At 41.0% G+C, this 26,515-nt stretch overlaps 1 protein-coding gene across 3 annotated transcripts; it reads right to left on the bottom strand.

The window, feature by feature from the left end:
- Positions 1–1,539: 1,539 nt before the first annotated feature.
- POGLUT1 (protein O-glucosyltransferase 1) lies at positions 1,540–26,495 on the bottom strand. Of its 3 annotated transcripts, none has more exons than XM_081235632.1 (11): positions 26,367–26,495; positions 24,102–24,192; positions 22,839–22,982; positions 17,270–17,405; positions 14,917–15,038; positions 10,160–10,219; positions 8,647–8,746; positions 6,882–6,940; positions 5,664–5,831; positions 4,870–4,926; positions 1,540–4,424 (listed from the first exon to the last, which is right to left on the bottom strand). In XM_081235632.1, exons 1-11 carry the CDS (start codon positions 26,485–26,487, stop codon positions 4,268–4,270), a joined length of 1,215 nt encoding a protein of 404 aa, XP_081091758.1. In that variant the 5' UTR covers positions 26,488–26,495; the 3' UTR covers positions 1,540–4,267. The 3 variants fall into 3 exon arrangements, with proteins under 3 accessions (XP_081091758.1, XP_081091760.1, XP_081091759.1); XM_081235634.1 differs by lacking the exon at positions 26,367–26,495 and adding an exon at positions 24,934–25,029; XM_081235633.1 differs by lacking the exon at positions 26,367–26,495 and adding an exon at positions 24,857–25,031 and having other exon boundaries at positions 1,541–4,424.
- Between the last annotated feature and the right edge of the window lie 20 nt (positions 26,496–26,515).

Here is a 26,515-nt window from a genome sequence, read left to right as displayed (position 1 = left end):
CATTTGTAAGGTTCCCTTTGCCATCTGGTCGCTCAATAAGTCCACGGACCCTAGGCCCAGCTCACAGTTTTGCTGCTATTCCACCTCAGCTCCTCAGATGACCACTCTGTCACCCTCCCACTCTCCCACTGCTCCAAGCCCCTGGGGCTTACCTTCCTTTACCACTATGAAAGTACTCTCCCTGCTCTGTGGTCTGCCTTTTTGAAGGGTCTCAGAGCAACACTAAGCCAAAAGGTGTCACGTGGCTCACTCAGACCACTCTCACATTTAGCTCACTCCTCCCCAGGATGTGCATTTGCCACCACAGTAGAAGCATCAAGGGAAAATTTCAGTGTAGTCAGCACAGTGTGCCTGGAACCACCACTATTCTACCCTCAGACCTTTTGCTGATTTCTGCTCATAGAACCCAGTAGCTTCTCCCCCCATCATGAATTTTCTCCCAGGCAGCAGAAGGTTCCCTTTCCCTGCTAGGTTCACCAGGTACTGCCCTTGCTACATATATTACATTTTATTATATATGACATAAACTGTTACCACAGGTAAAGAGAATGAATTCTGAGAACTCCAAGGACCACTTCATTTAACCATCTCTCAAAGTGTAACTAAGTTTTTACCTCCAGGAAGTTTTCATCTGCACCAGATAGAAATTTCTTCTCCCTCTAAACTTCAGATCCACATTGTCTTTATGAATAAATGGCCTTATGATTAAGGCCTCATATCACTTTAATCACCTTCTGCCTATGAAGCTTCTCATTATTTTTACTTTATCATCTCACCTAGAGAGCTCCTTCATGCTAGGGAGCCTGTTGTAACATTTTCTTATCTCCCACTGCTTGTACACAGTAAATGCTCAAGAAGTATCTGATAAATATTAAATGAGTGATTTGTAATTGCACCCCTCTGCTTCACCCACAACATCTTACCTCGGGGTGCAGTAAGATTACGTTAAGTGAAGGCATCTTTCGATGCATGAGAAGATGGTTTTTTAATGTATCTGTGTGTGCTCTTGTTCATAGTCAGTGCAGGGGTAAAGGGTATGGAACTATCCTCTTCAGAACTGACCCAAAGGAGCCGATTAAGTTTTTTTCTCTTGAGAATTTTGGGCTGAGAGACAGAGCCTGGCAGTCTCTGGAACTGCACACAGCAGCACTCCAGAAACTATCCAAACCCTTGTTGATATTCCTGAAACTGCTCTGCTTTCTACCCTTCCAACTACTCAGAGATGCCCTCATATCCTTCTAAAAAGTTCTTTTGCTTAAACCAGCTAGAGGTTTCTTTTCTTTTCCGTTAGGAAAACCTGATGTAACAGCAGAATAAGGTGGCACATTGACAACATCACACAGATGATACTCCCCAAATAAAGGAAAATCATTACTTGTGTTATCCAAGTATCCCACTTCACTCAAATAAATTCAATTATTTTCTTTCCTTGAAGAAAAGTGTGGCTTCTAGCTCTCTGAGGAAGAAATGGGAAGTTTGAGACCCAGATAGTATTAACAACAAACAATAACCACAACTTCAAAAGTTATGGAGATAAAAATTATTTTCAAAACCATACATTTTACATGTCATTACACACCATCTTCATACCATCTACACAGAGGTAAATAACTGTAAAATCTGAATAATATTTGCTGTACTTAAATACAAAGATGTTCTTATTAACTCTTCAAAGGGCAGGTGAGAATTTGCATTGATCCAATTCTTACAGTCTTGTCCAGTCCCCCTGAAGTCAACGTCTGGGCAGTCTGTAAACAGGATTTAGTTAAGCCTGCTGTCCCCATCCATCCATCCATCCATCCATCCATCCATCCATCCATCCATCCATCCATCCATCCATCCTTCCAACACTCTTCTGTGCATCCTTCTGTGTGAGGCACTGTGCTGGATAATGGAGAAATCAGGGTAAGTAAAACATGATTCTCACCCATGAAGAAGCTCACAGAACAGTAGGAGAAACAGTCAAATAACTACAGTGCAATGTGATATCATAATACAGGCATGAGCAAAGTATTATGATAGCCTCTGACTGCCTAGAGGAATGAAAACAAGGATTCTGAAAGATGATGCTTGAGCTGGATCTTGAAGCAAAGTAGGAAACACTCCCAGGGAAATGTACCTTCAGCTCCTAATCCAAAGGACAGAAAATTTTGCTCCTAGTTTAGTGAGAAGAAAATTAAAATAGAATGATAATATCTACCAGGGCCTCCTATTGATTAGGCAAAATCACAGTACAACTCAGAAATCTGGACTGCTTATCGCCAGACTTATAGCACCTAAAGACACAGTCCCCATGAGATTTTTTTTTTTTTTTTTTTTTTTTGTGGTACGCGGGCCTCTCACTGCTGTGGCCTCTCCCGTTGCAGAGCATAGGCTCTGGACGCGCAGGCTCAGTGGCCATGGCTCATGGGCCCAGACGCTCCGCGGCATGTGGGATCTTCCCGGACCGGGGCACTAACCTGTGTCCCCTGCATCAGCAGGCGGACTCTCAACCACTGCGCCACCAAGGAAGCCCCCCATGAGTTTTTAATACTCAAAAAAATCCAACTTTAAACACCTGCCTTATTCTATGCAATGATCTTACCAGAAGGTCCTCTAAGAAGGTCTGTAGGCTTACAATTTTGTGAAAGGGAGTTTAAAAGGCCAAACACGTTTCACAAGTAGAATAAAGTCCCTGATTTTATATAACTGAATCTCACATTTACTAATTTTGAAACCAGTTAATACCAAAAAGTTCTTAAAAGGCAAAGGCAAAGAGTTGATTTCTCTGTGGAAAGTTTGGGCCTAAGGGACAAAGATGGTTCTGTGTCATCGGACTATATGGGTTGTTTTGTTTGTTTTTGTTTTATAAATTTATTTATTTTATTGATTTATTTTTGGTTGCACTGGGTCTTCATTGCTGCGCACGGGCTTCCTCTATTGTGGCGAGCGGGGGCTACTCTTCGTTGTGGTGCGCGGGCTTCTCATTGTGGTGGCTTCTCGTTGCGGAGCACAGGCTCTAGGTGCGTGGGCTTCAGTAGCTGTGGCACACGGGCTCAGTAGTTGTGGCTCACAGGCCCTAGAGCACGGGCTTAGCAGTTGTGGTGCACGGGTTTAGTTACTCCGCAGCATGTGGGATCTTCCTGGACCAGGGCTTGAACCCGTGTCCCCTGCTTTGGCAGGCGGATTCTTAACCACTGTGCCACCAGGGACGAACTATATGGGTTTTAATCTAAATTTTTTTTCTTCATTTTCAACTATGTTAGGGAGAACAGCCTGAGATTAAACTACTATCCAAATGTCTTTTTCAAAAAGGGGAAAGGAAGCACTCCAACATGGATGTGCACTAAAACAAACATCTCCTATATAAGTAAGTGCTAAAGTTGAATGCTCTGAACTCCCAACTTAACACCATTTCACACATGAAGACTCCTTGAGATCCCTGCAAGCATGGACTACCGCCAACTCAAGGAGGAAAAATATTAAGGGCGTGTGAAGAATGAGGAACAGATGCTGTTTTATGCACAATTCCTCTAAAAAGTAAGGACCATTTCCTAAATTATTAAGAGGTTTTTATCTCTTTTTTTTTGAAAGAGAACATAAAGAAGGGTGTGAAGGTACAAAAAGGGAACTTGAAATCCAATTGCAAAAATTGCTCATGCAATTGGCCCCCTTCTACGTGGCTTTATAGAAATCTCCTGAGTACCAAAGAGTTTAGGCTTTTACAAAAGAGAGCTCCTACATCATGGCATGGCACACTACTGCTTCCTTAGACCTTTTAGGAAATAATCCCCAAGTATTTTTCACAAACCCTAAAGGGCTTTCTACATTAAAATATAGCGACAGAAATCAAGTGTAGAATAACTGCAGAACTGCGGTGATGAGTTGTACTAGTTCCAAATGATTGACTTTCTACTCCAAACAATGAGACAAAGGGCATCATCCCATGGACACAGTCAGTTCCAAACTGAGGGACATACACATGTGGATGATCTGAGGCACAAGCTGTGATTGGTCCTAAGAAAATGAAAGGCAGAATTGGGTTCAAAACCCACATCTCATGATTTCTGGTCCTTATTCAGCCAAAGCGTTGAGCTGCTTCATATCTATATTAAACACATTTTGGATCTTTCTCGAAAGTTGCTCTTGTTGCAGCATGATAAGGAAAACCAGATATTTGGCTTGGTAATAGTATCCAAGGTGTAGGTGTCACACTCACAGTGAGCTTCTCACCACAGGATGTCTGAGATCTGCTGCCATAGAGAGGACTATGGCTCAATGATGACTACTAGAGTTCAGTTTTCAAAATTTTGGGAATAATCTGATCACAGCCTTTCCTTCTTGTTACATTATAGGACAGGAATTTAGAGTATTCAGTCAACAGGTTCTCCCAGTAACAGGTGATGTCATCCATCTGCAAGTGGTTCAGAATAAACTGGCTTCCCCTAGAGACAAGATTAACAAGAATAAAGTACACCATTGAATAATACCAGTAGCTTACACTTGAGCGTTTACCTGTGCCAAGCACTGTTCAGAGTACTTTATATAAGTTAACTCTGATCTTCAGAACCAACTCTATAGCCATCATATCCACACACATGCATTTGGAAATAGACATGATTTTTTTTTTCTTAAAAACAAATACGTAAACAGCCAATCCTCAGAAACAGTACTTGAATGACTTCAAAGATTTCAGTCTAACTCTACAAAGGATGGGCTTGGGACATATGTGAATGTGTGTTTCCCCCCAAGACAGCTTTGATTCTGATCATCTCTGTATAATTAGGCTGAAATTCAGGTATCACCATGATAACAGCATTCTATGACATTAGCTCAGGCAAAATGGGGATGATAAAGTAAAGTGGAAAAAGAAAAATGAACAGAACTTACCTTTCAGCAATTTCTTGAGCTACATCATCATTTGCTTTTACAAACTGCAACAGCTCCCTAAAACGGAAAGAATTATTAGGCTCTGAAATACAGACCAAGCTCATTAGTACTAAGTCAGAGAGATCATAGATTGAGGTCTATAGTTAATCTCTAGATAAGTGGATGGTGAATTATTTCTTTTTTAAAGCAAAGATATCAGGTCCTCACAGGAACAAAATAACAACAACAACAGCAGCAACAAATATCTCACACATAGGCGAAAGATAATGTTGTAGTTCCAGAACATATTTGGAAAAACAGAGAAATGTTCAATGATACACATCAAAAATCAATAGTAAAGAAAAACATTTCCCTCCTGTTTCTTGCTCTGGCCCCCAGAAGAGGGCACTGAGCTTACATTTCTGGCCCTTCTCCATTCCTCATCCTAGCCCCTCCCTTCATGAGAGGAAATTTGCCTCAGTTTCACTGAGGTCAATTTTCATGCTGTATCTGAAAGTCCTTTTGACAATATAACACAACTGAATATCCATATCTCTAGTCTTTGAGAGATTAGAGCTTTTTCACTGCATACTGTCTGAATGTTACATTTTGAATCAGCATTAGAGAACTTTAAAAAATTAAATCCTACTCAGCCTAGTTGGATAATAATGCAATACTATCTTTGAGAACCAAATATGAAAAATAAAAAGCTTTCAATGGAAAAAGTCATCAGGAGTAAATGTCTTAAGTGGCTGGGGACTTAGAGGCAGATTGCGGGAGTCATCGGAAACTCTGCTTGGGGGAGAGCTGCTTACTGAACATTGGAGAGATCTGTTTTGACTGGGATATAGTGAACCCACGGCTTCAGCTGTGGATAGAAGAATTCCAGCCACTCGTCACCGACATGGAAAACAAGTGAACCACACAGAAAGAGGTGCTTTAACCGGAAACTTGCAGCTACACCCCGAAAATTAAACAGATACCTGGAAAAGAAAGAGCAAAATATACTTGAAACTATATGCCTACTTCCACAAATATGACCTTTTTTTCTTACTCCCTCTTACTCTTCTTTCATTACCCCCTCTCCTTTCTTTTTCCATTTTCAGTCTTCAAGGACACATCAGCATGTCCCTGTGAAGTTTCTATAAACTCCTTGTTGTTCCAGGGGTTAGAGGTTGTTCCTGGGAATATCAGGATGAGGGGGAAAAGAGGGATACTTTCTCCAGGGAGAGACTGAGAGGGCCAGCAGCTGGGTGCTGGGTACAGCGGATACAAGGCTCAGATGGAAATAATACCTCACCCTTTGCTACAAGTTTTTCTAGGCCTAAAGTCTCGAACTCATCATGGCCTCCCAAAGCCTTGTTTTTCCCATAGGGTACCCTACCTGGTCAAAGGCGTGCCCTCTTCCCTATTCCCTCTTATGAAATCTGGAGAAGACAACCAGGCATACCTAATCAATCTTCAAAGAAATGCCCCCTGGAAAAAAGCTAACTTAGAAAAGAACATTTTCTTTTCAGCATTTCTCATGCATGTACCCGTCTCCAACCAGAGCTGCTTCTACCCTCTAGTCCCCACTGTGCAGTATGATCAGCATTCATCTCTCTGAATCCCCCCACTGCCCTCCTCCTGATCTGGTTTTACCTGTGCATATAGTCCTTAGTCCTGGCATTTAAATATAATAGTTACATATGCTTTATTCATGTTGGACCATAAATTGTTTTTAACAACCTAATAAATACTTGATCTAACTTCAGCTCTTGGCTGGGCGGGGTGTGGAGAGAAGGAATCCCAGCCCTTTGATTACAAGCACGCAAGCTCTTTGGAAGCAGGGACCACATTTCATGTCTCCACAGTTCCCACAGAACCTAGTTCAGAGCCTTGTGCACAGCAGACTCTGAGAAAATAATAGCTAAGTGAATTAATGTGACTTTCACAAACCCCGGCTGGACCCTAGTATTAAAACTCTTACCAAAGTGAAGCTATTCCAAAAGCAATAGGGAAACTAGGAGAGTCAAGAGTTCTGGAAGTCTTACTTGTATTTGCAGTGATCCACAAGATGGACATCCTTAGCAGCTGGCTTTCCCAAGGTATCCTTTCAGTGAAAAGGAAGTTATTAATACTAGGAGTAGGAGCATTTATTGAAGACCACTGTGCAGTCAGCATTGCTAAACATTTCATCAACATGACCTCATTTAAGTCTTATAATAAACAGACTCAGGAGGCATGATTATCCCACTTTATAGATGAAGCAGCCAAGGCTTTGAGAAGTTGGGAGACTTGCTCAGGGTCGCATGGCCCTAAGTAGAAGAGCTCGGGTTTCAACCTGGTTCTGTCTGATTTTAGAGTTTAAGCTCCGTTGGAACCATGTGAATCCCATGAATCCCCGGAACTCAGAGGTCATGGCCTGCAGCACATTTCACTCTGAGTAAATCATACTGCACAGGTTACAAATGGTGGCTGGTGGGCTTAGAGGTGTAGCCCACACACAAATTTTGTTGAGCTCACAAAGTATTTAAAAATAAATATTCTAACCACTGCCAACATTTATAGGTGGTAGGGTGTTTCTTACAAAAACCCAGATTTTCAACTTTTCTTGGGAAAAAAAAGGAAGATTTGACAAAGCGAGCTCCTATTCCCCTGGGCAGCAATGACTGGACCTTCAGCACTCTCTTCTGCTCACTAGTGCAGCCCCTGGGGGTATCGGAGTTTGAGACCCCCATCTGTATTCCAGCCACCTTAGCAGAGGGTAAACTCAATGAGGGGAACAAGTCTTGTTTGCTTTTGCAGCCTCCCATAGTAGATGCTGGGCTGAATGGATACGTTTTTCATATTTTTATTTTTTAACAAAGTTTCTTATAATGCATTTGCTCCTGTTTGAATTAAGCAGTCACATAATAAATACATGCAGCTTTACTTAGTATTTCTTAGTTTTTACTTAGTTTTTCTGACAAGAAGTTTAAACATTTTTCTCATATCATCCTCAAATGGTATATGGAAATTTCAGATGAGGACATTTAGGGCTTAAGGTTCTTTGAATAAGGCAAGAAAGAGTTAAGAGGATAGAGATGGACTTCAAACCAAAGAAGCCAGTCATTGCTTTCACCTTAGAATCACTTGGGGAGTTTTAAACAAATGAAGATGCTTATATGCCATTTCCAGAGATTCTGATTCATTCTATTCATTTTTAAGTTCTCTAGTTGGATTGTATAGTCAGGGTTGAGAACCACTGGTTTACACCAGGGGTTGGCAAACATACAGCCCACAGGCCAGATCCAGCCCACTGCTTATTTTTGTACACAACACATAAACTAAGATTATTTTTACCTTGCAAATGGTTGGAAAAAAATCCAAAACAGAATATTTTATGACACAGGAAAATTACATGAAATTCAGATTTCAGCGCCATAAATAGTTTCATTGCAACACAGCCATGCTCATTCGTTTACATATTGTCTATGGCTGATTTCACACTGCAATGGCAGAGCTGAGTAACTACAAAACAGACTCTAGGATCTGCAAAGCCTAAAACATTTACCATCTGGTCCTTTACATAAAAAGTTTGTGACCTCTGTTTAAACCTTCAAAAATATATAAAATACAAGTCATAATATGGGCCAGAAAAGCAATGTGAGTTTGAAAAAGAATAATTTACATATATGCTAATTTTAGTCCATGGAACTTTCTCTATATTCATCCCAACACTGAGAGGAAACCTAATCTGAAATTCTACCCAGGTGGCAATGTTCTTTGAGTGAGAATGTTCACTGCTGTAGTTCTAGTCAGGTGATTGGTGATTACTTTCATAGATTTCCAGGCCTGGTTTTTGGTGTATTCTGCATCAACAAGTTTTGGACTTTTCCGAGATAGAAGAATGAGAGGATCTCGTTCTGGACTTGTCCTATAAAAGAAACACATGACATAAAACTATGTGTCCTACACCATAATACTGTTCCCAATCTCTGAAAGGTAAGCAGTAATTGGACCCAATGAAAAGACTGTACACACTGATGGACAGTTCACTGGTTACTTTAATAGAAGAGGAGGGGGATACTAGATCCTACAGCAACTAGGAGGTCCTGGGCTGTTCTCCACTTTACCCTTCAGGGAAGGGGAGTATTTGGCCCTTCTTTGCTTGCATTCTAGTCTTTAGGATTATGTTGTTCTGGGCACTATAACCACATCCCAGGGAATTATTTCCCTTTTAGAAGATTCATGTAACCTCTAATCACTGGTACTCATAGCTGTGTGACTAGGTAATCACCACTCACCAAAATAGCTAAGTGACCTTTGTGGGGTGTGCTCTGTAAAATCCAGTATAATACTTAAATTAAAAAGAAAACTAAAAGGCTCAAACACCTGAAAACTGCATGTAGAAAAAGTCCTAGTTATGGTCCTAGTAGCAGATGGTCTTGACATTTGAGGGGTCATGGAACCCCTGAGAATCTATGAGAATTGTGGACCCCCTCTCTAGAAAAATGCACATATCCCTGTATAATTTCAAGGAATCCCTAAAACCCCTGAAGTCCACACATGGATCCCAAGTTAAGAATCTGTGATCTGAAGATCTGAGAACCAGAGAGGTTGATAAGGAAGCGTAGGCAGTTGTTGCTGGGCTGAAGTCCACTGCGAGTGAAGACAGGCTGTGACCTCGGACAAGGATGCTCTGAGAAAACTGCAAAACTCTCTTCCTTCACATTCTCTTTTGTATTCATCTGTCTAACAGATACTCATTCTGCATCTATGTGGTGGGTACTGCTCTTAGCACCGGGGAGATGGAGCTGAACAACAGGGTCTTTCCCTCTTCCTCCCTTCCTTCCCTGCTTCCTTCTCCATTTTCACCAGTCTCAGTCTGTGCTTCCACCACTATTTGGCAGCCACATGGTCTGATGAAAAAGGCAGTCAGAAGAGCTAGTGATGGTTCCCACTCTGCCATTAAGTGGCAGAGTGACTGGACTGTGGGCACGATCATAAGCTACTCCTAGGAAACTGTAATCTCTCAGGCAAGAGGACAACTCATTGTTCTGTTCAGCATTATATACAGTCAAAGCCCATCACACTCGTGGCACTTTGTAAATGTCTGTTGAATGACTGGACAGATGAACTTTACTTCTTTGAATCTCAGTTCAACTTAGAGTGATGTGGGCAAATAATTTGAGTTCTTCTCTAGTCTAAAATTCTGTGATTCTGTGTTTATTTCTTAGTTATCTTAGCTTTCTCTTTAAACTAGGGTTCCTCACACCCTCAAAATTACTTATATTTTGCACATTAACTGGAAGAATATTTTTTGTAAAATGTTAGAAAGTATAATCACCTTGATCCTCGGAAATATGCTGTGGAATTTTTCTTTTTCCATGGCCACTGTGCTGCTGACCTAAAAATAGATTTCATTAGTTTCTATGTTTCTTCCTTAACTATATAAGGATGTCTTTGAACCATTTCTGAAGATTGGTTGAGATCTTTACATTTTGAAATCGTTCTGATCCAGGCTACTCAAAAGAAAAAGCTCTAAATAACATTATGTTCCCTTTTGTTATTACTTCATTCCTATGGAGATGCTAGCAAGCAATATCTGCAAATCTACGGTTTGGTAAATAAGTTAACAACATTGAAAGAAAAGTTCCCCAAACTAAGTGACATATTTAGGGCTATTTAATTCAGTACAATGAGGATTTCTTCCCCACTTTAATTAGAGTCTATTGATAAAATTAACAGGCAAAGACAACTGCAGAAAATATCAGAAATTGAATTAAGGGCAAGGAAACAAATCACTTCCTGACTTCATGTTTTAGATGCATAGGAATTATCATCAGATTTAGTCTGATTTTGCAAAGCACCTGGAATCCCCAAAACTGTACTTAGTGCTCCATAAAGACAAAGTCCCTGAAACTCAGGTCTCAGTACCCATTACCACAGCCAGCCTTCCTTGCTGAAACTGCTAGTCCACAGATGCATCATTCTTTTTTTTTTTTTTTGCGGTACGCGGGTCTCTCACTGTTGTGGCCTCTCCCGTTGCGGAGCACAGGCTCCGGACATGCAGGCTCAGCGGCCATGGCTCACGGGCCCAGCCGCTCCGCGGCATGTGGGATCTTCCCAGACCAGGGCTCTAACCCGTGTCCCCTGCATCGGCAGGCGGACTCTCAACCACTGCGCCACCAGGGAAGCCCAGATGCATCATTCTTAACTTACTTTGTAGGAACCCTTCACAGAAGTTTGTGTAGAGTCTTCCTCTGAAAAAGGAGGGGGTTGGACTGAACTGGAGTTAATGAGGGATTGGTGAGCTACTTGCTATAATGGAGAGATTTAGAACATAAACTTTTCAGGTAGAGATACTTTTCAGATTCAAATAGTGTCCCATTACCCATTTTCCCTCAGGTGAGACCACTGCTCCTATTTTCCTGGCTTATCTTCTAGTCCTTTCTTGCTGGATCATCTTTACCTGATTCTCCAGTCCAACTATTTCTCTGTCTCATATTCCCTCCCACCAAAATATAAACACAACACAAATGGGGTTTTTTGTTTTATGATTTTTTTGTTTTTTTATTTTTAATGAAAAAAATAGTATATACTCATTATATAAAATTCTAATAGTAAAAAAATTCATCTGGAATCTCCCCACCCACAGATAACTACTTTTAACAATTTAACGTTTCAGTGAAGAATTTCCTTCCAATCATCTCTCCACATCAGTGGTTCTCAGTTGGGGGTGATTTTGCCAAGGGGACATTTGACCATATATAAAGATACTTTTTGATTGTCACTACTAGGGGATTGCTACTGGCGTTAGTAAGCAAAGGCCAGGGATACTGCTAAACAACCTACAACGCACAGGACAGCCCCCTACAACAAAGAATGATCTAGCCCCAAACATCAAGAGTACCAAGACTGAAAAACCTTGCTCTATATAACAGAGATCATACCATGCACGTTGCTAGCTAACATTCTTATTAGGACATATTATAGATAATAATAAGAGCCAACACCTATATAGCAGTTACCATGTTCCAGGTAGTGTTCTAAGTGTTCTAAGTGCTATATAAATATAAACTCATTCTCATGACCTTACAAGGTAGGTTTCATTAACCCTACTTTATAGTTGAGGCCCTTGAGAGGTTAAGCAATTTGTCTAGAGTCACACAGCTAATAAGAGCCAGGGTTTGAACCCAGAGTCCCTGTTTTTAAGTCCTATGCTACCTTTACTTTCCATTCATGCACAGTATTCCATTTTATAACCATGTCATAATTCACTTCATTCCTTACTGGTGGGCTTTCAGGTAGTTTTAAACTTTTTTCTTTAAGAAACAACACTGAAGTGAATATCCTTGTACACACAACTTTGTATGCTTGTCTAATTATCTTCTTAGGATAAATTCTTGAAGTAAAATTGCTGGGTCAAAGGATATACACATTTTACATTTTCATTTATACTGCCAAACTACCCAACAAAAAATGCATCAATTTATACTGAAATTTTGAGTATAAACTTCCTTGGTCCCTGGGGAAAGCCGCAGACACAGACTTGAACCAAGTATCATCTCTGTTTTCTCTCTCCCTCATTCTTCCTACCCACCTACCCACCCCTCAAATGACCCATGTTAGGACTTTTGTCTCCTGGCAAGCACTAACAGTGGCCACCACAGCTTGGTGCTGCCCCAGCCCTCTTTTATAACCCCACCCCTCTGCTGACCATAGAGTGAATTCTTTAAATCCACAGGGACACTGAATTCTTCCACAGAGTGAAAAGTAAGTCAACGGGGACAAACTCCCAAAAGTTTATAAAAATAGGAAAATGCCAGGCAGATATCAGTGCAGATAAGCAAGCAGATTACTAAAGTTTCAAGGTGCGAAATGAAATCATGGGGCTAGAGATTCTGAATGGAGGGCTCTAAAAAATAAAATTGCAATTCTATAATCATGAATAGATTCAATTGAAGAATAAAAGGGGAAGGTATCAAAAGAAAAACAAATTCACTTAAGATTAGATTTTAAAACATATGCTACCTCCCTAAAAATTGCTTATTAGTTTACAATGGCGGTAACTACACAGTAGAGGAACCTGATATAACACCTTGACCAGGTCATCAAAATTAACATCTCTAATGAGAGGTGGATGCACACAAAATCACTTATGTAAGTATCTGAGCCAGCAATGCATAAACTGAATCTAATCATGAGGAAATAGACAAAACCAACCTGAAGAACATTCTATTAAAAATGTTCAGTGTCATTGTATCAAAAATGTTCAGTGGCCTGTATTCTTCAAAATGTCAGAGTCACGAAAGAGAAAGACAGACTGAAGAGCTACTGCAGATTAAGGATTAAAGAGACATGAGGACTAAATACAACACATGATGCTGGACTGGCTCCTGTAATGCAGGGGGAATGTGCCATTATTGGGACAACTAAGTATTAAATTAATATTGTTTCCTGTAATTGACAGTTGCAATGTGGTTACAAAAGAGAACACTCCTGCTCTTAGGAAATATGCACGAAAGTATTAAGGGGTACAGGGTCATAAGGTATGCAACATATTCTCAAATAGTCCCGAAAACAAGAAATTATGCATATCTTACACATGCAGCCTACGTGTCCATCAAAGGACACAATAAATTAAATTATTATCCGATGGAATACCATGTAACTGTTTAAAATAATGAGGTCATTTCATATGTACTGACATGGAAAGATTTCTAAGACACCAATAAGCGGGGAAAAAGTTGCCTAGGTTGGACCCATTTATAAATTTTTATGAGCATGTAAAGATCTCATATTCAGAAAAAAATTATTTTTAAAATGATTTTAAAAGCAAAGTAGATGTACAGCAGGTGGGAAAAGAGCTACAAAAAGACAAAAGAGTGTGAAAAGGGTATTTGCAAGAACCTGAAAAAACAAAAAAGGGATTAGAAAACTAAAGTCAGGAATAACTTGGAGAAAAAAAGGTTAAAGACATTTTTATTTCTCCCTCTCTCAAAATTATGTCCAAAATGAAATGCTAAGTAAGAAATGATGGTCTCAATGTCTGGAGAACATAGGAAATGTTAACTAGTCAAGTGGAGAGAATAATGCACTTGGAAACCTAGACTTCAGGCCTAAATTGGCTCCTTGACCAAGTCACTTAACCTCTCTGAGCCTGAATTCCCTCATCCCTGAAATAAACAGTTGGACAAGAACAATTTCCAGGTCCAGTTCTATGAAGTATGAGACCAAGTTATCTTAAAAAATAACTTCCTAATTATACCTACTGAATAATAAACTTGTTTCTTTACCCAGTGGCTCTAGCTGCCGCTGAGGACTGTGGCCTTATATGCTTCTCCAGAGAAAGGACTTTATCTTCATCTCATTTAAATCTCCAGCCACACTTAGTACAGGTGATAGATATTTGTGAAAATGATGTTGAATTAAACTACTGCTTTCCCTACATCTGAGAGAATACCTAGAAAGGTGTGTTTCTAGAAGTTTGCTCATTAGGTACCAAAGTTGTTGGAATCATTCATGTAAAATGTAGCTAGGTGAGAAGGACATACAGCTTAATGACCTGGACAATCTAAATTCTGAAATAATGGCAGGATACAGTCAACAGGCCAAGGCAGGTTTCAGTCATGAATTAGAGAGTATCTGGAATAAGCTTGTACTTGAGATACCTATGGGACATTTATACCCACACCATCCCCGCCTGAAGGACTTAGCTCTTAATTACAAAGTATATTTATGTGCTTCCAAGAAATTTTCTATCCTTCCCCACAGTATGGCCATTCATTTTTTCCTACTTATGAAGGTAACTCACTCTTATTTAGAGAATCTTAACAGTATAGAAAACTTTAAAGAAGAAGAGTCTTCTAGAATCCCTCCCACAGAAGCACTGCTGACACTTTAGGGTAGGTTCTTTTGCTCTTTTTCTATGGATATGTAAATTTTTTATACATATACAATATTGCTTATGCTATAGTTGTTTGTCTTTCATTTTTAGCTTAAAAGTTAGTCCTTTTAAACAAAATTAATTGTTTATACTTTACTGTTTAATTCAAGACAACCCACAAAGAGGGATAAATAAAACCTCTCTAAAGGACCTACCTTACCAGGTCTTCTCTGAAGAGGTCCCACCGTCCAAGACCGGTAGGATATATTGGCCAAACAGCGGGTCCTCCTTCCCAAAATGTCCAAGCAGGATACATGATATCATGGTACTCTGATGTCTTCAACAGAAACAGAGAGGTTATTCTAAGTCAGTCTCAGAGCAGAAGAAGAAGCAGCAAACTGCATTCATGCGACGGGATCTGGAAAAGGCCTTGCCCCAGTGTTATATTGTCAAAGATATATTTTCCCTAGTCTGCAAAGTCTAGACTCTAGATGCTAAAAGGCAAAAATGACCATGGGTTAAAATTCATGGGCTGACTGAATCCCAGAATACGAAATCACACTAAAGGTCAACTTTTCCAGTTCCCCAAAGTTCTGTTTTTCTAGAGGACATACACTGTTGGAGTTTTTAGTTTAGGGAAATAATATACCCAATTCTGAATGATCACATAGCTGTCTCATCTTTTAACTGATATTACACTTGGAGTGTATACTATCTTACCAGTTCTTAGTTATTTCCTAGATAGGTCTTTTAGGAGCAAGAATTAGGAAATATAGTGCAATGGTTGAGAGTGTGGGCTCTTGAGAAAGATCATTTGACTCGACCTCTTTCCAACTCTAGGCAAGTTACTTAATCTTTCTGTGCTTCAGTTTCCTTACCTTTATAACTGGATAAATAATAATATCAATAATAGTATCTATCTAATAGGCTTGTTTTGAATATTAAATGAGTTAGTACATGTAAAAAACTTAGAACAGTGTCTGACACAAAGTAAATACTCAGTAAGTGTTAGTATTACCTATTACTGTGGCACTGCTGAGCTCACATTGGTTGGTCAATAAATTGTGAGTTATTTTTTGGTTATTTTTCTTTTTTGATCAGGGTCAAAAGTAGTGATGGGCAGAATGGGGGGGAGGGGTGTTATCTCACATCTTTTGAAAAAAGTTTGAAACCATTTGTTCCCTTTACATGGTTACTTCTCTTAAAATTCTGGTCACTGATAAGCCTCTAATTCTACTGTTTCTTCCATTGGAATTACATATGCAATATGCTGTTTGCCTTCTTTCAAATATTTAAAAAATGGTACGTGATTTATCAAGCACCTGAGGCATAACAGCTGCTCAAAAGAAACTGCACATTTATTATAAAGCTGACAGACTAAAATCCCTCCCTTGCAAACTAAGAGTCACTGGTTCAAAAAAAAAAAAGGGAGGGGATTAAAGATGAAAGGAAAGTTAGTATACTGATGGTCATACTTATTATCCACAGAAAAAACAGATAAGTAATAAACACAAAGTCCTTACTGACTTACATGGGAGCCTCTATCTGTTCTTCTGAGAGGGCTTCATGAGAAATAACGGGACCAAGCACTTTTGAGAAATGAGGCTAAACCATGGGAAATGCAACACAAATGTGGCCTCAGCCCACTTGCAACACAGGAAATAAACAAGTCTAGAGAGAAAGTAAACTGTGATAAAGAAAAAGTGGGGATAAAAAGTTCCTCTGCTTTGGAGACACCAAATCAGAAATGGGAGTTATTTTCTCAAAGTTCAGAGAGTTTTCCTAAACTCACTCTTCTCCCATAGAATCTCCCATCCACTCTCTTCTAGCCTCCCCCCATCCCTGCCCCCAAATGCTTTCATATTTAGTCTCTAGGGAATGAAGGCCCATTCCTGCTAATACACCATTTACAAGAACCTGAGCACTAAGATACTCACTGTCCCAAGTTCTCCAAGCTCACAAATGTGTCCTAGTACTCCTATCTCTCCATAACTAGACCCAAAGATCACCCCCTCACATATCCCTCTCGGGTATTGCAGGCATATCCCCTCACTGCATTGCTTGGGTGCAAACTGTGTGAAGTTATCTAGCACCTTCAGTCTCACTGTTAGCCAGGCTGGGACCCTGGGATACAGTGGCCCAACAGACGATACCTAATACTATGGTTGATACATACAATGTAGAAGCTCAACAAATCTTTTTTTTGAATGCAGGTTTTCCCTAACTCCAAGCCCATGAGTTTTCTTGGGCCACTCTCTCCCACGCTCTGTAGGATCTCTGAATCCCACCTCCAATGTTCTAGAGGTTCCTCAGGCCTCTCTCATTCCCTACCCTCCATCCCTAGCCCTATAGACACAAGCAACCTTACTCACATTACTTATGGGTCCTCAACCCCATCTCCTCAGTCTTATCATTCAATGATTGTGAAGCTAACAGGGACACAGACCCACTTTTGGACCTCAGGCCTCATCTTCACTATCACCCAAGACTCTGCCACAGACAGTCATCTCCTGCTTATATGCTAGAGGACCACCCTCCATCCCCTCATATGGCTCTTCCTATACTTACCTTACTGAAGGAGAAGACTGGAATGGCAGGCTCCATCCATTTAGGAACCTGAGGATAATCTCGTACATTGATCACCATCTCCATGTCAGGGAGGCGCCCAATAACTTCCAAAATAAAGTGTTCAACACCACTACACCTGTCAACCAGAAATACCACAACTTCACCAGAGCAGTGCCTGCTCTCGGACAAGGCAGGGTCCCGCTTACACTTTCAAAGTAAGACAAGCCAGTGTTCAGATCATCAGCCTCCTGCAAAGCGTCCTGAGAGCAATGCTCCTGAAAGGACTACTCCACTCTTCCATATGGTGCCAGTTATCTTTTCTGGCTAAGCTGCTCCAGCTTACAATACTTAATAAAATTTTCCGACTAGATCATCCTAAGTTTGAAGGGAGTGTTATTGCTACTCCTACCATTTCCTCTCCTCTTTTCATTCCCAGCATTTTTTAATTTCCCCTACATGGAATAGTTTAATTAGTAAGCAAGATACAAATTTTGATAGGAACTGGAAAAGCTGATTTTCTAATTGTGTCCCTTGGGCTTTGCATCTCACAAAGACATTATTTTTATTTCCACCATAACTAAGTCTCATAGTTTATGAGGAAGGATAGGAAACTTTTCATTACCTTCAACCTGAATACAGAACACTATTAAAATCAGTTTTGCAAGCCAGAAAGAGTGCCATGTATATAATCACAAAGACTGTAATATTGCTTTCAGAATAGACTTCCTGGGAATTCTCAGAGGATTTCTGGAAAAAAAGTGAGTATACACTGACAGCTAACTTTTCTGCCCCATCCTTTGAGGTCCTGACCAGCACTATACTGGGGGGCAACATTCCAAGGCCTGACCAAAATTTTCTGGCAGCATGAAAATGACTGATTTAAAATATTGATTTATAGGGCTTCCCTGGTGGCGCAGTGGTTGAGAGTCCGCCTGCCGATGCAGGGGACACGGGTTCGTGCCCCAGTCCGGGAAGATCCCACATGCCGCACAGCAGCTGGGCCCGTGAGCCACGGCCGCTGAGCCTGCGCATCCGGAGCCTGTGCTCCGCAACGGGAGAGGCCACAACAGTGGGAGGCCCGCGTATGGCAAAAAAAAAAAAAAAGAAGATTTATACACAGGGTGATAACTACAAAAAATACCAGTAGTTCATAAACATAAGAAAAGATGGTCAACTGTACTACTATAAGGAAATGCCCCCAAAGCCAAACTTATAAAAACAGAGAAAGTGCTTAACAGAGGCTGGGGAATGGGGAGAAATGACAGATGTTGTTTAAGGGTACAAACTTACAATGAGCAGTAAATAAGCCCTAGAGATCTAACACACAGTGTACTGAGTATAGACAACAAAATGGTATTATAATTACCAAACTTGCTAAGAGACTAGAACTTAATCATTTCCACTACTATAAAAGAGAATAATTATGTAACGTGATAGAGGTGCTAATTATCACTACAATAGCAATCATATGAAAATAAATGTATCACATTAACATGTTGTACATCTTAAGTTTACACAATGTTATATGTCAAGTATATTTCAATAAAAAAATTAAGTATCACCATGACAAAAGAAAAAATCTAGTGAAGCTAGATGCCAGTTTTCATCAATCAGATTGTCAAAGATCAAAGAGTCTGATAATACATAGTGAGAGTGTGAGGTCTATTCTGAGCACATGATACAAGGCTGGTGAAAGTGTAAACAGGCACAACCTCTTTGGAGGATAATTTGCTTCTATTTATCAAGATTTTAAAAACACAATAATTGGCCAATTAATTTTACTTTTAGGAGTTTAGCCTGCAGATATATTTACATGAGTGTTCAAAGGTCTAATTTCAAGGATGTTTACTGCATCATTGTTTACATTAGTCAAAAATTAAAGGGGAGGACCTCCCTGGTGGTGCAGCAGTTAAGAATCCACCTGCCAATGCAGGGGACACTGGTTCAAGCCCTGGTCCGGGAAGATCCCACATGCCGTGGAGTAACTAAGCCCGTGCACCATGACTACTGAGCCTGTGCTCTAGAGCCCGCGAGCCACAACTACTGAGCCTGCACACCTCAACTACTGAGCCTGCGCACCACAACTACTGAAGCCCACGTGCTCTAGGGCCCGCGTGTCGCAACAACTGAGCCTGTGTGCTGCAACTACTGAAGCCCACGCACCTAGAGCCTGTGCTCCGCAACAAGAGAAGCCACCGCAGTGAGAAGTCCATGCACCGCGATGAAAAGTAGCCCCCGCTCACTGCAACTAGAGAAAGCCCGGACACAGCAATGAAGACCCAACACAGCCAAAAAAAAAAAAAAATTAAAGGGAAGTGGTGGGGAAAAATTTAAATGTCCAGTGATAGAGGACTCAATAAAGAAATCCATACAATGGGTTTTTATGCAGCTATGAAAGAGTTCTCCATATACTCCTATGGAACAATTTCAAAATCTACTGTTACAAAGAAAGGAAAAGTAAGTTGTAGAACAGAAGATATAGCATGTTCCAGTTTGCTGATGAATCTAGATAATTGTATATGCAGAGATTATTTCTGGTAGGCTGTAAAAGAAACTGGTAATTGTAGTTGTCTCTTGAGAGGAGGACTCAGGGACTAGTGGTCTGGTGGAGGGGGGTGTACGGTGGTATAGAAACTTCCTTTTCATTGTACATACTTTTGAGTTATCCAAATATTTTACCATGTGCATGTAACACTCCTTTTTTTTCTTTTCTTTTGAACACTTTACTGGAAATACGAGCAAATGCAATAAAGCAAGAAGAATATTAAAGATATATAATAGGAAGAGAAAATTTTAAACTGACTTTATTTGTAGATCCATGATCATCTATGTAGAAAATTTTAAGTAATCTAGCCAAAACCTATTACAACTAGTAAACGAATTTAGAAATGTAGCATATTTTATATACTAACAATGGCCACATAGAAAATGAAATTAATAAAGTACTATTTACAATAACATCAAAAATATGTGATACCCTGTGATTATTTTGACAAGAGACATTCAAGACCTACATACTAAAATCTATGAAACAATGGAGAGAGTAAGTAAAGATGTAAGTAAATGGAAAGATACACCCTATTCATATATCCAAAGACCCAATATTAATTTTTTTACTAAAGTATAGTTGATTTACAATGCTGTGCCAATCTCTACTGTGCAGCAGCAAAGTGACTCAGTTACACACATATATAAACTCTTTTTTTATATTCATTTCCATTATGGTTCATCACAGGATACTAAATATAGTCCACTGTGCTATACAGTAGGACCTTGTTGTTTATCCATGTAACGCTCCTTTGATACTGAAAAAAATTACTCGTTAAAAAAGTTTTAAAAAAATGTATTACTGCAGTACATTTACATGTAACAGCTGAAACATTTATTTTCTTTCCCATTCAGCTTTTAAAATAGCACTCTCTCACATACTGTACAATTCTATTTATATAAAACTCTAGGAAATAATCTATAATGAGAGAAAGCAGATCAGTGGATGCTTGAGGACGGGGGTGGGAGGAAGGCATGGCGGGGAAAGGGGGAGAGAGGGATTGCAAAGAGGCACAAGGCAACTTTTGGTAGTGACAGATATGTTATTTTGGTTATATATATACTTATCAAATTGTACACTTTAAATATGTGCAGTTTATGTCAACCATACTTCACTAAAGCTATTATTTAAATAATACTATTATTCTCTACCTTTGAAATGATGTGACTCCAGTGTTTTTTTTTGTTTATTTCTGTTTTTTTTTTTTTTTTTTTGCCACGCCACATGGCTGGCGGGATCTCAGTTCCCCGACCAGGAATTGAACCCAGGCCCTGGCAGTGAAAGCCCAGAATCCTAACCACTAGGCCACCAGGGAACTCCCTCCAGTATTAATTAGATGGTGCTCCAGTTCCTCAGCAAAATCTCTCAGCTCATCCTTGAAATGCTGAGTTTACATTTTCTTTTGTTCAGAACTGAATACTTTAAATGTCATAGATATTTCTCAAACTGGGTGAAGTAAAAGTATCTATACCTAGAAAGATACTACTTTTGGCCAGATGAGAGTCTGAGATATTACACAACTGTGTCCATTTCATTAAGGATACTGGTTCTGAATATTTCATTTTATTTCTCTTTTGTTTAACTCTATTTTCCTTAGTTGTATATGTATTAATAGTTGGAATAGGGAACTTTCAACACATTAGGACCTTTCATTGTCAGTGAAAGGTCCTGTGCTCTCTTAATATTTCTAAGAGCTCATGATTCTGACCAAAAAGCTCTGGGGTCTGGAATAAGAGCCATGTGCCTTTCAGAAACTTTGAGAGTACTACTTAATTTGATATGGCGATTGTGCAGCTAACTATTAAACAGTGGAAAAGCTTTCAAAGTCCAACTATGTCTATATTCATATTTTCTTTCTCATTTGTAGAAATTACAAATTCCTCTATGCTCATAATTTGTAGTTAAAGTCTCTATTATTGTTCCAAGTAATGAAACAAATGTCTATTTTAAATACCTCAGTGATTTTCCCCACTGCCACCTCATTTGCCCCTGACACTTGATAACCAAAATTGTGATTACCTCAGAGTGTGGGATATTAAATGATCTTTATTTTGTTGTTATTGTTTTTACATATTTTACATTACAGTGAAAGTATACTAATTTATAATAAAGTTGTTATTACGAACAAATAATATAAATCCTTATGACCAAATGGATGCATGTTTTTTACAATACTGCTCATTTATTTTACTTGTAATGACATAACATCATTTAGAAAAAAGATCTTAGTAAGGGAATATCCTGCCTTCTGGGTTTTGTACTTTGTAATTTTATAAAGAGTAGAGGTTTTGTTTTTTTAAAAAAAAAGACTCCTGGGAATTCCCTGGTGGTCCAGTGGTTAGGACTCTGTGCTCTCACTGCCGAGGCCCGGGTTTGATCCCTGGTCAGCCGAGTGTCAGGGCCTCGAAAAAAAAAAAGACTCCTAAGAGGAAGGTTTATCACTTGTTGTACATAATGCTGCCTAAGGCCAACTTCCAGGCTTAGTCTGTGACCCTCCCTGCTCCCTGCCAGCTCTCAGCCCACTGATATGTAACTTCAGCTCTCACACCTAAATCCTGGCCAGTGGAGCCTGCGTAATCTGCAGCACCAGTTATTTCTCTTGCTTTTCCACCATCTTCCTTTGAATACTTAGTACCTAGAATAGTAGTTGGCCCCTGACAGACAATCAGTCAACGCTTCTCCTCCTTCAGCCCAGCTCACTCATGCTAGGTCTCATCAGCCTGTGTCCTGCAGCTACTATATCTGGGGAAGGAGAAAGGGCAGAGTCACAGCCAGTACAATCAGTGATGTGCCCCAGCCTTACAAAGAGAGAGGAGACAGGCTTTGATATAGGAGATAGAAGAGAGGTTGGCAAGAAAAATTCCCAGGCAAGCAGAAGAGTTTGTCAGTATTTTGTAGTCCTTCTGAAATGTGAGGAAGGGTTTACCTGTAAGTCCCTTTCATTGGACTCTCTATAAGAGTAGTATCAAGTAAGCCCTTATGCAATAAGATCAGAAGATATATGTACCTCATAGCTCTTACCTTGAGGGGAACATGCAGTCATTTTCTCGGTATAATCTGTTCTGAATGATCTGATAGTGGGTCCCTAGCTTCCGTCTGACTACCTCCGCCATCATCTTCCTGGAGATACCTCCTCGGAAAGGGGTCAGATCCTCTTCTATGACACTGGGAAAGAATGGGAATCATCAAGGAAGGCAGGCCAAGAGAATGATACCATTCCACCTACTTCCTATCTGTGGGTCTAGGCTTATTATTAGAGAACACACTAAGCTATGGGAAAGAATAGAGGGCAGGAATGAGCAACCTCTTTCCTGGAAGCAACTTAGGTGATCTAAAATATCAACAACAACAAAGCCACAGAAAAGAAAAAGCAAGTCAATATCTCTTCTACCTCCCTCCATCTGGATTGCCCCTCCTTGGCCTGATGCATATTCCTCCTTCACTACTCATGCCACACCCACGTCCTCCCAGTCACTGCAGTCCCACTGACCTCGCCTTCTTTGAATCTCACAGAAGGTATGATTTATGCCTTACAGCCTGACACTATTTGAGTCCCATGTTCTAGTCTGTTTGGCCCCTACCACCCTGCATACTCTAGCAGTATGTATGACTGACAGGAGTAACCAGAAATTACACTATTTTGAATCCCTTTTAAAGTTCAGTACATAGCAAATTTTCAGTAAGTATCACACACATTAGGTGAATTTTCTGAGGAATCACAGAATAATATAATGAGGAGTTAAAGGACCCTGTTATTTAGCTGATGAGGGATCTGAAACCTAGAGAAGTGAGGTGTCTCGGATCTGGGACTTGGATCTGGGACTAGAACCCAAGGCTGATTTCAAAGTAATCTTTCTACCATAACAGACTCCAGCCCTAATTTGCATACAATAAAGATAACCAACAAGAAACTTATGATTCGATTCATTTAAATATATGTTCATTCCTTCAACAGTATTTATTGAGTACTTACTAAGAGCCAGCACCAGGAATATGACAGTGAATATAAGACATAGGTCTTGACCTCAAGAAGCTTTCAGTCCAGGGGAGAAAGCAGACAAGTACATGTACTAATTCCCACAAGGAGTTAACAGGCACCTGGGCCTCTCCTCTCCCAGGGTATTTTTATCCCTCAGAAATAAGAAAACCACCGCAAGGACCCTGTCTGCTCTCAAAACATGATTGGCTCTCTGACCACTGCAACCAAGGTCTCTTGGGGATTTTAGGGAATTTCCTCCTGACAAGATCTAAATTCTTCAAGACACATCAAAGAAAAGAACTCACCCATGGTAGCAGCTGCAGTTTTGACTTGAACATGGTTTATAAATCTCCAAAGCCCTGTTAATTTGGTCAATAAATACTTTCCATTTTGAACCTTCAAAAAGTGAAGTAAATGAAGGTTAACAAAATACCCCTGAATAACAAAATTATTCACTAGCAGCAAGCAGGCAGAAGCAACAGAAGGTCAAAACTTTTAGACACCCTCTTCTCATCCCACCGGTGGAAATGAACCTCCAGGAAGGATTCATTCTACCGTTCTCCTGCACTCAGGTCAAGTCTACCCCTTTACTCGGGCTGCCAGGTACCCAAGAAATGGGAAAAATTCCACGCTTAATGCCTGACACTCAGAAGTTTATGGATAAACTGGTGACATGGAACACTACACACACACACACAGACACACACACACACACACACACACACATTATCCCCCAGTGTGTGAGGGAGGCGCGGGGTAGCCGAGCGTGGGCCATACCCGCTGTGGGTAAACAGGGGCATGGGCCTCCCCTCCCCTCTATCACTCAATTCCGGAGGATGGGTTACTCTCCAGGGTCCTGGGCAGGAGAAGCACTGCCAGACACCTAAACGCACTCTCCGCTCCGAGGTGCCCCCGTGCCCCCTGCCCAGCTCTGCCCCGCAGCGACCACAGCACGAGCGTGGCGCCGGCCGCAACGGGGAGCGAGGGGCGCGGGAGAGCGCCTCGGGACCGGGCCAGACCCCGAGCCCCAGCGGTGGGCTCGGCCCTGTCCGGAGCCCACCTGACTCCTTCTGGCGGCCCGGCACCGGGAGCAGGAGTAGCAACAGCAGCCACAACCGAAGCTGGGAGCGAACCCACCGCTCCATCACCAGCCCTCCCACTGCCGAGTCCCGGCTGCAGCGCGAGCGGGCGGAAGCGCAGCCCCGCACAAAGATGGCCGTGGAGCCGCACCACGTGGGCGGAGGGCCGCCCCGCGCTAAGACTGCTGCGCTCAGCTCTGCCTCCGGATCCTGGTCCCGAGCCCGGCCAGCCGCAAAGTGTCCCTGGGAAGGCGGCGCGGGGAAGCTGGGCACCCACCGCGCAGCTAACCGCAGTGCTGTGCGGGCAGGCTGCAGCTGACCTGCTCGTTTGTTTAGAGCCGAGCTATCCACATATCCACATATATAGCCATCTCTCTCCCTCTGTCTCGCGCGCGCTCTCAGGTGAAATCGGATCCCAGGAGAGAATGAATAAATGGCATCCCCAGGGAAAAATATGTGTAATATTTGTCTCTTACATCCTATAACATCTTGAAAACATCTTATTCTCTGCAGCCAGAAAACTGAAGGCCAGAGAGGATATGTTTTTCGCCTACAGATCCACAGTTACCGGCACAACCTGGGCTAGTAGTTCTTTCACAACCTCGAACTGCTTCTTACTAAATAGCATAGATTTGTTGAGCACCTGAATGTGTACAGTACTGTTAGACCCCAAAGGGCTGCAAATAGTATATAGCACACATCTCTTTGTAATAGCAGTTTATAACAGTTGGGGTGACTCAGGAAAAAAAAACAGTGGGCAACATTTTGCTGTTCAGTATAGGTATACAGCTATATATGTTATATAAAGGAAAGTGTAAATGAAACGGCTTATTCGTTCTTGCAGTCTTGTCTTTAAACCCCAAGCTCTCTGTGAAGATTTTCTTGGGATTGACACCACCACCCACAGAGCTTAGTACATGCTGTCTAAGCATGTACTGTCTAAGCATGCATGCTGTCTCTGGACTTTGGGCATACTTTTTTTTTAAATAAATTTATTTATTTTTGGCTGCGTTGCGTCTTCGTTGCTGCACGCAGACTTCCTCTAGTTGCCACGAGCTGGGGCTACTCTTCTTGGGGTGTGCAGGCTTCTCATTGGGGTGGCTTCTCTTATTGCGGAGCATGGGCTCTAGGTGCACAGGCTTCATTAGCTGTGGCATACGGGCTCAGTAGTCGTTGCACACAGGCTTAGTTGCTCTGCGGCATGTGGGATCTTCCTGGACCAGGGATTGAACCCTTGTCTCGTGCATTGGCAGGTGGATTCTTAACCACTGTGCTACCAGGGAAGTCCCCTTGGGCATACTTTTAATGTTATATTTATTGTAATAAATTTTAATTACTGTGTTTTCCTGGTGTCTTGTTTCTTCTGCTAGACTGTGAGCTCTTTGGGGTATTCATTTTTGTAACTCCACCATCTACATAGTCCTTTTCTTAACATAAAATAAGTGCAAGATTTGTGGCTGAAGCACGACTTCGCGGCTCGGTCTCCTTTACCTGGTAGTGACTTGAGCTCAGGTGATGTCTTCCAACCTCCCCCATCTGTAAAAAGGGGGTTGATAACTTGAACACGGTTGTTACTTGGAGTCCATGAGATAACAGGAATGAGCCCTAACATGGTTGTCCGCACGTCGTTGGAGCTTGGT

Source organism: Mesoplodon bidens, assembly GCF_964165515.1.
Source record: "Mesoplodon bidens genome assembly, chromosome: 5".
NCBI classification, from domain to species: domain Eukaryota; kingdom Metazoa; phylum Chordata; class Mammalia; order Artiodactyla; family Ziphiidae; genus Mesoplodon; species Mesoplodon bidens.
This window is presented reverse-complemented; position numbering and strand designations above follow the sequence as displayed.